Genomic DNA, 15,426 nt, shown 5'->3' on the forward strand with positions numbered 1-15,426 from the left:
TCTTAAATTATCTCTTTCACGGGCCCATACACAAATTAGATATTTTCATATGAATTTCCCAATCCAATTTTTGACCAAAGTTCTTAACAAAATGAGATATTTAATTATGTGAGAAAATATAATGGCCCTAGTATTAATTTAAATTAACATTATAATTTTGTTCAAAAACCAAAAAAAAAAGTTTTCTAAAGCAGTTTTAAAACACCAACTAAGTCCTACATAGCTTTTGCTCTCACATCGAAAACATCTTAACCATCTCTTGTTCAAAACAAAAACTTGTTTTCAAGATCAAATTCCAAGCACTAAATAAAACCTATATTGTTTTTGTTTTGATGTTGAAAATATATTTATATCGATTTGATTAATTTTGTTCAAAGAATCTAATTTAAAAAAAAAAATAATACAAAAATTAAAAAACATATTATTTGTTTATAATAATTACTTTTATATTTAATAAAACTTTTATAATATTAATATTACCCCTTTGGCATAAAGCTAGTGAGAGGCCTACCAACCAATCCTTTGCCGAGTGAAGCTTGTTTCCCAATCCAAGCCCACCCCCTTCAACAAGCAAACATAGATTCTCAAATAAAACCAAACCCATATAGGCGTTTAGATTAACCCAAAATTCAACACTACACCCACAAAACTAAAAGAAAGCCAAATTAAAAATTGAAGGAAAAAAAAAATAGAAAACATATTGAAAGAGGCCCTTTTTACATTCTCCCAGAACAGTTAGCTTTTCCTTTTTCTTTTTCTTTTTTTCTCTTTTGGGTTTCTCCTCCATGAGAAACTGCAGAGGGTTAAAGTCTCGGAGAGGCGGCCATTTCAACCCAAGAAAACAAAGCTATTTGCGATTGAATTTCTTCTTGTTAAAGGCTAATCAGCAACCAACCTATCGCCATTTTTTGGTCCAAGAATCGCATCCATTTGACGGGGGAAAAAGCCGCAGGCTTCCTACACATAGAGGAAAAAAATGAATAGTCGTCAGACAAATACAAACAATTTTTTTTTTTTTTTCAATACAATTTATAGAATGGTGGCTTTCAAAAGGATACCAAAATTTGTGTTCTATTTTTTTTTTTGTTCTTCCGCATTTGGTTCTTCAACAATTGTAATGACACAATCATAGCAAACCCATTTAACTGAATGAATTTAATTTTAAAAAATTATAAAAATATTTCATTAGTAAACACTATAAATGATTTTTTCAGCTTTTTAAGAATATTAAAATTAGAAAAACTAAAAATAAAAAGCCTTTGCTTCTAACCCTTTCCGAATCCCTTCCAAACACACTACTTTTAGCATATGAGTTGAAACTTGAAAAAAAATATATATGTATCATAATTTGATTAAAGATCCATTTTCTCATATATATATATATATATATATTAAAAGGTTACTTATTTTTTTAACTTTTTACTAAGAACAATTTAATTTTAAATTATTTATTTTTCCATTTTTCCATAATTTATTATAAACTTTTTACTAAATAAAAAAAAACTAAAATATTTAACTTTTTATAAATGATAAAAAGTAACATATTAATTATTTTTTTTTTTACTTTTTAATACTTAATAAAAATAAAATATTACAAAAACAAACTTAATACTTAGCACTATTAAGTACTACTTAATTTTAAGTTATATTTAAAATTAAGTTTAAAAAAACAATCACCACCTAATTTATACGAAATTACAAAAGAATCATACTTAGGTTAGCAATTTAGGTTGGAAAACTAGAAAAGATTAGTTCAATTGCATTCAACACAACATAAATATAAATTTTAAATCACAAAATAGCCTAATCATCCTCACAAAATATTTTATTCATTAAGTACTAAAATTATTATTAACCCATAAATGTACCAATTAAAAAATGGCTTATAGATTAAAAATTAAAGATAATTTTATAAAGTAACAAATTATGATATATTTAGTAATTGTATTGAAAAACAACTTTCTGTTCTCCATAACACATTTGACAATCAAAAACTATTTTCAAATAACATCTTTTAATTGTTTTTTATTATTTTCATCTTTTGCTTAAAGACTATTTAAAAAAATAATTATATAAATATATAAAATGATTAAAAATAAAATATTAGATATAAAAATTATATTTAAAAATATTAAAAATATTAAAAAAAATTTAAGTTTTCAAATAAATTTTTGTTCTATAAAACATTAAAGAACAATTTTCTCAAAAACTGTTTTCAATTCTTGAAACAGTTAGCAAACATACCCTTAGTTATAGTGGACATGATTGAAATCTAATCACTTGGAAAAATTTAATTATAGAGTTTGTTTCTAACAAATAAATTTATCATCTCCTTCAACTCATTAATTTTATTTTTCTTTCTCCTTTTTTTTTTTTAAATTTGTACAGTAAGTATATGGAGGACACACCATTAATTTTCTTTAAGCTTAATCTTGACTGAACTTAAGGCTAGACTATTAAAACTTATCCACTTATCCTTTTTCAATTAAGAAACCCAGATCAAATCCAAGTTCTCCACAAAACCCTTTTTCTTTTCCATTTTTCTAATTCTGTAATGATTTCCATTATCCAAAACAGGTCCTCAAGGAATGTCAGCCTCAGATAAGAAGAGCAAAGCATCAGTCAAAAAACCTCATCTTTAAAAGAAAACCATTTATCAAGTAAGAGCTGAAATCTTAAAGCTAAATGTTTTTGACCGCTTCAAATGATGATAAACTTGTGTGACCATTTTTATAGAATCTTATCCATTTTTCCTTCCACCCAAACATATACATATATATATAAAGTAAACATGATATTTTCAACCTTCAACAACACTCAAGCCTCGAATAATATTCCAGAAAAACTATCTTTGCTGGTACAGTTAAAACAAAGTTTCAGTAAGCTTTTTAAGTATTCAATCATCTTCTTCTACCAGAAAAGCCCGCAAAATTTACAGTTGATCTATATTAAAATGATCTACAATTCTTCGTTTCGTTTTGTTTTGTTTTGCTTAATTCAAATTGATTGTGGTTTTGAGTTGGATTAACGAACAGTATCGGTTCCAAACACCCAAGTTTTTCATTCATTTTCACTAACTCAGAACCTTAAAAACATGAAAAGTGAACAAAGTTATCTGCAAATTATTCATTAGCCCTCTAAAACAAATTTATAGGGAAAATACACATGTATTTATCATATGGTATGATCAAATTTATACATTCGATTGTGCTTATTATTAAAACCACAAACAAAATCTCACCTAGAACTTAAGGCATCACTTTATAGAGAATGTCAGCTAGGTTTCAAAACTCAAAATGGCTTTAAAAAAACTTCCCAGGATCAGAGCATTCCCCTTTATATAATATGCATACCAAGAACCAATCGATAAACCCTGAAAATATAGATTGACTATGTTAAAGACCCTTAACGCCATAATACGAACGTTTACATCATATCATTGGAGCTTCATGAGAACCAGCAAATCTGGATTACCATGATCTGCAGCCCCTTATTTGAGGTTCTTAAACCGACCATGTCTTTTATGCACTAAAGCTCTTTAGACAGCAGGGAAACCTCTTGGTTTCCAACGAGTATTGCAGCTAACCTTCTTCATTAATTACACATCTTAATCTTAAGTTCACATAAATTTCCAACAGTATTGATTAACATCTAGTTCGTTATTAACAAGGGCTTTCCTACTTTTCCTTCTTAATCTTTTCTTGATTAACACCTCTTGGGCAGGTAGAAAGGGAACACCCCACAGAGCAATATAGTTACTAATCTCTTTGGTCAGACACCAACAGTAGACCTTAGTAATAAAGCTCTGCATTAAACCCAAACTCCAAGCTGCTGGCTACCACAAACAGAACTTGCAGGGGTAGACGATTCAATAGCTAGTTTTCAAAAAAATTAAAAAAAAAAAAAATCATCATTGCCCTATGCATTGTAAAGTATTAAAATACCTACCATACCAGGATGATCCTCACATATTTAGAATGCTTTTTCCTTTTTCCAGCTTAAGTTGAAATCGGCTTTTTCAGGGCATGGATTGTGATGTAAGGATATGCAACAATGATTCCTATTAATCTAAGCTGGACCATAGTATCGCTTTTATTCAATGTATTAAATTTAGTCATCCTTAAATTTCAATAAGATGATAAAAAAACTCGCAAAAGTTCAAATTTGTTCCATTAAACTTTTATTTGAGGTGAACTTTCTGGAATCACTTATTACTTGTTTGATTGATAGGGAAGTTTTAACACAGAATGAAAAACGCATAAAGCACTCTCTTTCCTTTTACAAGATTAGGTAACTAGATGTCTGTTCTTTAAAATAGGAAGCTTGGTGAAACCAAAATATCAATGCTACTATCTATATGATCTATATTGAGATTTCAACTGGACAGATAAAATTCAAAACACAAAAAGTTCCAATCTATTTATTCAGTTCTAGATCAATGTTGATTTGGGCATAATGGAGCAAATGCACCAGAGTTTGATAAACATTTTCCTCTTTCTAATATCATATTGAAAATAAAGGTCTTAACATAATTATTTTTTCTTTAAACAAATGGCTGGTCCACCCTCCCAATGTGTCCTCAAGAATTAGTTGTTAGAAAAAGACCTCATAAATTCTTACTGTGGTTTATTATCTCAATTCAATAAACACGGTGAGTACTTTTAGTCATATACAATTAAAATAACTGGAAAAGAGGGAAAAAATCTAGATTATTTGCAAGTAGTCCCTAGCTAGCTAGTCTGAAGAGATCTGATCTTAGTTTAGTGACACTACACTTCTTCGTACTGGACACTATTTTATGGAGACTTCCCCATTAAATGAATGATTTAGATAGTTTACATTTGGAGACTTCCCAATTAAATGAATGATTTAAACAGTTACATTTGGACTTCATCATGAGAATGAATGTTACATGATGAACCAAGGCCATTTTATAATACTCCAGTAAATAATTTTTTTTCTTCTAATCTTAAACATAGATCGAAGACAAGCAGAGGATTTTTCAGGGCTTATGATTTCCCCTATTTCTTTATGTTTCAAGGTCCTTGTATACTATCGTGTACCAGCCCTGTTTTGGTAGGTATTATTTATATAACATACTTTTTATTGCCTGATAAAAAAATGTTATTTCGAAAAATGCAAAATTTTTAAAAACAGCAAATTTCAAACCAAATGGTATTTTGATTAATCATGTAGGTCTAGTGACGAGGGTGGAGGAACCCATGAGATGATGATGCATTAGTAACTAAGCCTATCTCATGAAAAATAAAACCGTTCCCCTTTTTTCAACACTAAGATATCTCTGCTAATCCATCGTTATATTTTTTGCTTAAATACATAGTTTACAATTTTTTAGGGATTTTTATAACAAGATTAGTTCTGGACTTCTACGGAAGTATCTTATTTTGATAGTATTTATTTATATAATGCACTCACCAATCATCTCAATAGTTTTTCAGAATAAAGAAACGAAACCTTTTTACAAAAGGCAATTACAATTCAAAGTTACAGGTTGAGAAGCTTTAAACAGACTCTAAATCACCAAATCCTAGTATGAATAAACAGCTCCAGAAACATACAAGAAGCTTTTAAGAAATAACAGCAAGCTATATAACATCAAAGAAATATAACTAAAAAGACCAATTGCAGTACAATCATATTAAAGGAAACAGTGAATGAGCAAGCACTAGTACAAAAAATCTCCACAGACAATGCTAAAGTAATATATGAGTGGGTGAGTGTTTTGAGTGTCAGTCTATGCATATACCCATAAGCATGAGCTACAGAATGCCGATATTAAATTCAAGACAGAAAATTAATCCATCCAATAAGAAGAACACATAGACATGAAAGAGCAAACTACATGATAATCCAGGAGATGGACTAAAGTGAAAGCACATTTGAAGAAAATGTCCCATGATAAACATAAGAAGATGGACAAGCGCATGAAATAATTGAACAGATGGTCCATAAATTTAAAAACCAACAAAACAAAATCATAGAAAGAGACCACTAACATGGTTAAAATTCAATAGAACACAGACAAGTGCACCAAACATTTGAACACATAGCACATCAAATTAGAAACAACACAACAAAAGCATATAAGAAATGACAAGCTCCATCCCAAGCTAGGGCCACCAACTGCACTACAAACATTTCTAAGACTGAACTATGAAAGAATCAAATTAGAAACGACTCAAATTGTTAAAAAGGTATTCTGATCTTTTCCAATATGTGTAAAATATAATCCATGTCAACTAAAACTTGGTGAACAAGCCACCACATAGAACAGCTGCTTCACAAAGCATCCTGCAAATCTACTGCTCCAACAGTTGTTCACTTCAACCCTATTAACCATTTACTTCCCTAAAAGCAATTCTATGCAGCACTTGATTACAAAATAAACCTTAAATTTGCATGCCAAACCATAAACCCATAACCCCAATATTGCCAAGAGATATCAGAAGATATTCCACAAGATGATATTTTTGGAACTGAGGCCACCAAACTGCTGTATATCATTGCTTCTAAGCCCATAAAACTCATGAACCATTATTTGCAACCCGTCTCCAAATTACATAAAAGCAATCCAAAGTTCACCCGTATCTCAATATTTAAAGATTGCAAAGAGAACCAGCAGATAACATTTAAAAATAGCAAACTCCTGGCAAAAGATATCTTCTTGGTCACCAAAAAATTGCATTCTACACTACCCAATCCTTCATAAAATATATAAACTCAAGATCCAATAATCCTACAACACAAAGGTGGTTAATAGGCTTAAAAGGATAACCACATGGAATCAAGTTAAACATTAGATATCCCCCTGTAGAAAACCACTAGATTACAGCCAAAAAATGCATCTACTGTCCCAATTGAAGCATATACCTTCTTCTCTCTCTCTCTTTTTTCCCTCTTTTTTTTTCTGATAGGTAACTCTTTATCAAATAACTCCCTTGTTAAAGATTTTGATTTTTTCTGATACTCAAGGGAACCAGAAATTGATGATCTCTCTTCCCTTTATGTTTATAAAGTGTTTCTCTTTCATTTTCTACTCCAAACAAGAGGGTTTGGACCCCAAATTCAGATGAACTCTCCTCATCCAAGTCTTTCTTCATTTCTATGTAAATTTAACCCCATGATTTTGTTCCTTAAAGCCAAGTTCATCTGTAAGTCAAAAACTCCATTACAGTATCAAGTTACAAAGATAACAATTTGCACCATTACACGATGCCTTATAAATCCATTAGCTACAATTGTTACTTTCTTTGTACGAGAAATGGGGAATCTACAAGCCATCTCTTCCTCCCTTGCTCCTTTGTGTTGGAAATTTGGTGTAGGTTATTCTTTAAAGCAGATATTGCATGAACTCTTCTGAGAGGGATTGCAGATATGATAGTTATCTATTTCCTAGGGTTGGGTAAAAGCCTTAAAGGAGTTGCCGTGTAGAAAGGGGTTGTCCTTGCTATTATATAGATTATATATGGCTTAAAAGAAACACCAAGATTTTTTAGAACAAGTGCAGATCAATGGAAGAAAGTTGGGAGAGACCATGTTATCTCACAACTCTAGGATGTGCAGCATCAAAAAGTTCTTAGGAGTTCTTATTATTGGTTATCTTAGCCTTTTCCCCATTTGCTTCTTGTACTGCTTCTTGTACGTTCTAGTGAAAGGTCTCTCATCTATTTTTGTAAATGTTCTCTCCTTTTCTTTCCTCTCTGTTAGTGTGTGTTCTCATAAATAAATGGAAAAAATATTTCTCCTACAATTCATTAGACATGTTTCAAGAGATTTTGGCTTCAAGTGTTGTAGTTTTGTGATGTAGCACAAAAATAAGCATCTAAACATCTATTATATAAAACGTTACAGTTTGAATATACAGAGATCCAATAAAAAATCTCAAGTTAGCTACTATTAGCTATAACATGCAAGACCTAGATATTGAGAGAATAGATCAACTTCAAGGAACGTAGTCTGACAAACAAGTCATCCTTGCAACAGAATTAACTCCAAAAGCATAAAAACATAATTTTCTATCAAAGAACTCTAGCCGCCCAAGAAATGGAACCCTGTACATGGAAAGCCACAAATATTCAACTTAACATTCTGTCATACCAAAGGGGCCATAGTTCAAACAAGAAATTCCACTCATGGGAAGTGCCATCAATTTTGCATCAGGTCATAATTCCAATTAATCATAATAAGATCCATCAGTCCTATACTTTTTTGGAACACTTACCAAAACTACTTCATAGACCATTTTCCTGACCAGATCTACAGACAGGAACTTCCCTTTTAAGCATCCCAAAACATCTCAAAACTTCTAAGCAACCACAAACTACTTTCCCATGAAATTTCCCTCAGAAAATTCATGAAAGAGAAAGGATATTCCCAAAAGTAAGTGTAAATTACTCATTCCTACACTCCCATTCTAGGATCTCATTATCAGACCAAAAACTCCAAAAAGATATTAACAGCTGGCATATAAAGCCTGAAATAAATTTTGAACTTCGCTCAATTTCCATGAAAATGCTGACTACACCTACAACATGGATGAGGAAGCAACATGTAACTATGACATCTTTGATGCAAACATTTCAAAACACACAGCCAACTTATTACAAAATTAACCACATTTATAGCAGAAATTAATATTTCCCTAAAGATAGACTCACCATTCAGAGAAAACCAGCACTGGCAAAAGGAATTACCTAGATGAAGATGCAATTCTCATTGCTGCTTTCCAGGCCACTGCTCTGCTTGATTAGTTTGTTGTTGCTGCTTCCTTATTTGCTCAAGGAGGTCAGCAGCAAACTGTATGGTTGACTGATACCGCTGGCTCTTATCCGCATCATCATCTGATAACCACTGACCAGCTCCATTGATCATGGATTGGAGCTGCTGCACTTGATTGGGCAAGGCTGGATTCACTCTGTTTGAAGCACCATCAACCTGACTTGAGAAGGTAGTAGGACCATCAGCCCGGCCCATCCCATAGGCATTCTGACTATTCTGATGAATTTCTAGCTGATACTGCTGGTTGACCTGTGGGGAGACAGCAAACTGTCCACTTTGTGAAGGGACAGGCAAGTTGGTCAATGGCCTAGAAGAAATTGTACCCAGCTGAGGGAGGTTGAAAGTATTATCTTGAATCTGGCCATCAGGGACTGCTAGTGCAGTGTGGCCAGGTGTCTGTGTCACAGTTGGGTAGTTCTGGAACTGAGGAAGAGGTTGGGCCTGGGGATGAAACTGATTCCCAGACTGTTGAGAGGGAGGTGTTTGATGATCTTGATTCCACCCCTGGGACAGAGTCCCTCTATCAGGGCCAACAGAGGGAGGAAGTGAAGGTCTTGCAATAGAGGAGCCTAATGATTGCGGAGCACTTACTGAAGCAGAAGACTGCATACCGCCAGGTAATAATGAAGCCAGATGGGCAATTAGTTCAGGTGTCAAAGTAAGCCCAGCTTGAGACACTACTGCTGTATTAGACGATGCACGATCTTGAGAAATTGACTGAGTTGCAAGGGACTCACTGGTGGAAGGCAAACGCAGCTTTGGAGAAAGTGAGCAGTCCTCATGTAAAATGCTACTATTATGATCCATATGCAGAACCCGTTCTTTCTGAGGGATCAGACTGTACTCAACATGTGGAGGAATCTGCTGTCTATCACTGTATTGAGATGAAGGAACAGGCCTATGTGATTGTTGCTGCATGGATGCACCACTAGGCACTTGTTGGGCTAATTTAAGAACCACGCCATACAGGCGTTCAGGGCCAGAAACTTTCAAAACTTTTGAAAGGAAATCAGATGGAGGCACCAAAAATAAGGTGGTCCCATCATCAAGTTTAGCAACACCAGCACGATCCTTTGAACCCAGATAGCAAAGAAATTCCGTATATGAAGCAAAGTCATCTTCACTGTCAGGCAGGAAGAAAACCACTTCAAATCCAACTGCCTCAGCATAGTGCTTAGTAAGCAAATCCAGGCCAGTTCTAGCTGAGCAATTGACAATCTCAGGACTGCAGAACAGAAAATATAAAAGCAATTAATGGGAAATAATTTGACAAATACATAGGTCATATTTACAAAATCACAATGGAAAAAATGTTGCAATCAGCAGAAGAATAGATACCACAATTAGAAACAGACAAACAAATAAAATCAGTACCCATTCAACACATAAAAATCAAAATGGGAAAGATATAAGGAATATTCAAAACCATTGTACAAGGCAAAATTTAGGAAATGAATTCTGGAATTCATAAACTACTCAAAAAGGAGTTGCAATGGGAAAGACATGCACTGTAAAAAAAACATGTGCCCATGCTTGGAACTTTTATCTATAAATAAGAAATTCCTAACATGATTAGTAAACTATGCCTATTCATTGAATATAAGTACATATTATAATACCAGATCATTTGGATCAGGAAAAAATACAATGAAATTCTTGAAATATAACCAATGAATTGGAAAATTCTTAAAAAATTAATGATTTATTTGCAACATTAATTATACTTATTTGCATCTACATGTATACCTTATGTGTACATGAGCATTATGTCACCTTTTAACACTTTTTGATACTAACCTTTATGAATGAAATTTTTTATTTATGATAAGCCATAGTTTAGAAAATAAGAAAACAAATAATCTGTAAATTTGTGGTTTGGATCCAGCACCACAATATCCCTAAGGCAAAAAATCATGACATGCAAGGATTCAACCAAACTGCATGCATTCTATGCTCTTATTACACAGAAAGGATACGAAAAAGACAACACAGAAAAAATGGAAAAGAAAAAACCAGATGACTAGAAAAATACACTTACAGTTTTGACGACAATCCTTTCTCAATAGCAACACATCGTGCATGACACACAGTAGCTCCACCCTTAGCTATAATGCCACGCCATATGTAATCTGTACCAGAATGGCTCTGAGCAGCTACAGCATTTGTAAGCCTTGGATCAACCAGACCAGATCGATTTTTCCCCTGGATATTGGAAAATGAACTAGAAGCACTTCCATCATGCTGACCATATAAATCATCCAAGCCAAGCCCTAGATCATCACTCTTCCTCAGCGGGAAGGAAGGATTACTGATTGATACAGCACCATCCACCCTTGATCGCTTAGAGTCCCTCTGAAATTGATTTGCATCTGATACATCCCAGGCAGCAGACACAGGTCTGACAGATGGCCTAATGCTTGGTACAGGAGAAGGGAGCATCCCAAGTGTAGAAGGTGATGGCCTTCTCCAATTTGGACCCATCAGATTATTGGGACTAGCATCCTGAAAATTACGAAGTGCAGCCAACTCATTGAGTCCTGGGCCTGATCGTGGAGGTTCATGAGAACCAACAGTCCTCATCACATTTGATGCAAGAATACCACTAGGCGGCGATGGTCCAGGAAAATTATTTGAAACCATTGGACCATTAGGACTAAATACATCTACATGTCGAAAAGGAAGTTCATTAACAAATGTATCTGGTCTTGATTCTGGAATTCCTGGATTATACTCTTTTCCAGGTACAACCCCACTACTAGAATACATTATAGATATCCTTGGATCATTGAAAAGGCGGCCCTGCAGGCCCTCTTTTGCCCGCCTTGCTTCATCTATGCTTCTAAATTCCACAAACGAATAATGCCTTGATGGAAAACTTTTTATTCTTTCAATTTCTCCAAAAAGGATCATTGCATTATAAAGCATTTGTTCCTCAAGCTGAATGGAAGGAGGATAGCCCACCCACAGCACATTACTGGGTTGTCCTTCACCTTTGCGGATCACAGAAGATTGAGATGACTGTGGCAGACATAATAAAAAGAATATAGAATATAGATTAAACTCTGCTATAGAAATTTCAACCAAAAAATATATATAAAAAAAATTTGATAGATTAAAAGATTTTTATTTTTTCTGTGACACCTTGTTCAAAAGAAAGAGCAAACTAGGGCCTAAATTTAGTCCTTTAATTGAGAAGAACCAATTGAAACCATCAGCAGCACATGGGATTTCCATTTGATAAGTATATGCATAGAAAGTGTTCCACAAAAAATCAGCAAACCAATCTCTGTGAACCAGTACTATGTCTGTGCTACATGAATGCCATAAAGTTTTGGGATCCACAATTTCACATAACAAACACATAACCAAAGCTACTTGATCATAGAAGGGAAGTAAAGGTTCATGGTTGAAACTTACATGCTGTCTTTTAGAGCCAGAATAAGGTTCAGAGTAATTTATAATAGAATCCTGTGGCATCCATGCTGAATTGAGATGTCCTGTGGTCCTACTAGAAAACTGCCCATCCCTGGAATCATGGAATTCAGGCCCCTGTTCCTGTTCATAGAATGAAACAGAATTATGAGGACATCAAATGCATTCCCCAAAACAAGACTGTCCTTGCAACAAAAGGAGAGACTTTTGAGGCAATCTGGAGCACATTTCATCATCCGATCTGAAACATCCTTACACAATAAATTTGCAGAGGTTTTAAAAGATTAAAAATTAGTAAAAAGAAAAAATAGTCACTCAAATAAGTGGTGTTAATAATTTCAACACCTAGAATGCAACAAGAAGCCCTGACCAGCAGAACCCAATGCATATGAACACCAACTTTTTACTTAACTTCTTCAATCTATTTCTACCTGATCAATCACTAGAGACCAGTAATCATAACTTGCAGTGTAAAAATCTTGTGAAGATTTTTTTTTTTTTTTTTGAGAAGTAATAAAATCTTGTCAAGATATGAAAACATTAACTTACTCTTCTTGAAGTCTGTAATCGAAGGAAATCAACACGTATCATGGCACCACCTATTTGTTTTCCGTTAAGTCCTTTCAGGGCTTGTGACGCATCTTCCAACTTGACATACTCAACAAGTGCAGAGTTACGGTCCCAGAAAAACTTAAAGTCCTCAATCTTACCAAACTTCAGAAATTCATTTTCCAACTCTCCTTTGGTGGTCGATGGGCTAAAACCACCCACCCAAAGGCTTTTGCATGGTTTGGCCTGTAGACAGAATTGTATAGTTCTAAAACCAAAATAGTGATATTGAACATATCAAATATACCACAGCTAAGTTCATTAAAAAAAAGAAAGGGAAGAATAAAAAAAAAATTAAAAAAAACGAATTACAAGTAGAATTTTTTAGAATAAGATAATTAAGTTGGTCTTAGGTAAAATCACAATTAAATGAAAGGGAGAGTTGTTGTGATTCCATAAAAATGTTAAACAAATTGTTTCACAGACTAGGTAAATAAATGCACAAGCATCATAGTACCATTAGACTGCCTATAAAAAAATAATAAATAAATAAATATCACACCATTAGATGCCGGTACTAGCATGCACAAGCCTACCTGTATCATTAAGAAGCTTAATTGACAAACAAGATCCAAATACAAGCCAAAAATTAAGTGACAATAGATGCCATTCAGCTGCTAGAGGGATTTTGGTTTTTTTTCATTGCTCTGAAAGGAACCAGTATCATTCATAATGATTAAAAGAAAAAAAAATTCAAATTCTTTCAAATGGTTAGAATTTTGTCGCATTTTCTTTGATAGGAAAACAAGAAATTCAATAAAATGGTGTCTAACAAAAAGAAGGGTTGCAACACTAGCACATAGGAAGTGAACAAGGCTAATAAAGCCAGACAAGGAAAGGACAAAACTACAAGAACAAACCTAACCACTATATCACAGATTGCCTAGAGATTTGAGAAAACGAAGATTATCAATTCCTCTAACCCTGCTTTACCACAAAACCAAAGCCTAAAGGAACCTGTACATCACAGCCCCATTCTGATCTCTCCCCACCTCTAAAGACTCTTTTGTTTTTGCTTTCACCACATGAACCCAAACAAACATAATGAAATCATCCTCCACACCACCTTGCATTTCTTACTGCAAAGTCAATATGTCAACTGAAATAAACTACTACTCAAAACAAAAAAAAAAACACACACACACACAAATCACAGTAGATCTAAGTGTTATAAACCATTTCTCAGTTGGGAAATGGAACAGATCATAAACAAACAGTATTCCATCTTGCCTTATGATGGTATTTGTACACTCCATGGGTACCTTCGTCCGCCTTTTCCAAAAGAATTTAAACATATGAATGAAAATGCTTAAGAAACCGTTTTTTACCAACCCTCACAGGCATCAAAAATCCCATTAGAGCATATTTGCTAATAATAAAATAATGTTATTGAATGCTTGACATGTAAGTCCTGACGAACAAGATAGCCCTCGATTGGGGGGACAGAACCGATCATTATACAACCTTCATAAAAGTTTAAGAACACCAATCCAAGCAAATTCCATCTTTATGTTTCTAGAAATTTTTTAGGATTATTGGTGATAATATATTCAACCTGGGTCACAACAAAAAATACGTCACAAGTGATCTCAAAATAGTGCTTTTAACCCTCACTGCAATAAAAGTTCAGAATGTGAATCCAAGCCAACTGCATGTCTGCATCACTGAGTGTCTTCTAGAAATACCCGAAGATATCAAGCATTCCAGACTGAAAATACCTTTTACTAGAGCTCAGATTCACGCACTGGCAATTTCTAAAACTACTACCACTTGCAACACCCCTCTCTCACCATCGATAATTTTTTTTTTCAGACATTTCAATTTTCCAAACCCATCCTAAGCTTCAAATGCCCAAAACAAAAAAGGTGAGTTGTTCAATGAATTTTAAGCAACTCTCTAGAGACGCGTTTACTGCAAACTCAAAATCCTTAATCCCACCCCAACAAGAAAACCGTCAACCTCTCCTGAAAAGAGAGAGAGACCCAATCACCACACCAATCAAACAAATGCACCACACCACATCAAAGTAGTAAGCATGTAACCAAAATCAATGAATCACATAACAAATAGCAAACAATTGAAGGTCAGAACAAACCGGTCTCGCAAACTCGATTTTCATCGGAGTCCCAAGAACGACCATACCCTGAAGAGCCTCTCTCGCCGCTCTAGCATCCTCGCCCCGCCTGAAGTACACGAATGCAAAGCTCCGCGACGAATACGAGATAAAACAATCCAACGCACCGAACCTCGAGAATACCGCCAGCAGATCCGACTCCGTAACGCTGTTCCCCACATTACCCACCCACAGACTGAACGGATGCACTTCGGAATTCTCCGATTCCCTCCTGATCAATGGCGCCATTGACGAAGATTTGAGACAACCCTAAACCGGAACCAAATCAAAATTTATGAAACCCTAAAAGAATAGAAGACAAACAAACGGCGGAGATTGCAGGAATAAGAGGGAAGAGAGATGAATTGACGGATGGGAAACCCTAGAAGCCGAAACAGAAAGGAGATAGAAAGGTTGCCAACAGGTGAATGATGCGGAGCCAGTGAACGTATAGAGAAATAAAGTAGAAAGAG

At 34.2% G+C, this 15,426-nt stretch overlaps 1 protein-coding gene across 6 annotated transcripts; it reads right to left on the minus strand.

Annotated features, from left to right (window-relative positions):
* Positions 1 to 562: 562 nt before the first annotated feature.
* On the minus strand, positions 563 to 15,426 carry LOC117913835 (flowering time control protein FPA). Of its 6 annotated transcripts, none has more exons than XR_004651169.1 (6): positions 14,936 to 15,426; positions 12,781 to 13,026; positions 12,217 to 12,354; positions 10,838 to 11,817; positions 8,679 to 10,024; positions 563 to 957 (listed from the first exon to the last, which is right to left on the minus strand). XR_004651169.1 is itself a non-coding variant. In XM_034828890.1 (6 exons), the coding sequence occupies exons 1-5, from the start codon at positions 15,200 to 15,202 to the stop codon at positions 8,734 to 8,736; spliced, it is 2,922 nt and encodes a 973-aa protein (XP_034684781.1). In that variant the 5' UTR covers positions 15,203 to 15,426; the 3' UTR covers positions 563 to 957; positions 8,715 to 8,733. The 6 variants fall into 6 exon arrangements, 5 of the variants coding, with proteins under 5 accessions (XP_034684781.1, XP_034684783.1, XP_034684784.1 ...); XM_034828890.1 differs by having other exon boundaries at positions 8,715 to 10,024; XM_034828892.1 differs by lacking the exon at positions 563 to 957 and adding an exon at positions 3,152 to 3,373 and having other exon boundaries at positions 8,715 to 10,024.

The sequence above is a fragment of the Vitis riparia genome, chromosome 5 (assembly GCF_004353265.1).
Source record: "Vitis riparia cultivar Riparia Gloire de Montpellier isolate 1030 chromosome 5, EGFV_Vit.rip_1.0, whole genome shotgun sequence".
In the NCBI taxonomy this organism is placed as follows: Eukaryota; Viridiplantae; Streptophyta; class Magnoliopsida; order Vitales; family Vitaceae; genus Vitis; species Vitis riparia.

Excerpts from the sequence above, each read along its gene's own strand:
- LOC117913835 (XM_034828890.1), bottom strand. The coding sequence starts at position 15,202 with ATGGCGCCATTGATCAGGAGGGAATCGGAGAATTCCGAAGTGCATCCG. Across the intron at positions 13,027-14,935 it reads AAATCGAGTTTGCGAGACCG|GCCAAACCATGCAAAAGCCT; the intron begins GTTTGTTCTGAC and ends TTCTGTCTACAG. Across the intron at positions 11,818-12,216 it reads CTGGCTCTAAAAGACAGCAT|TCATCTCAATCTTCTGTGAT; the intron begins GTAAGTTTCAAC and ends TGTCTGCCACAG.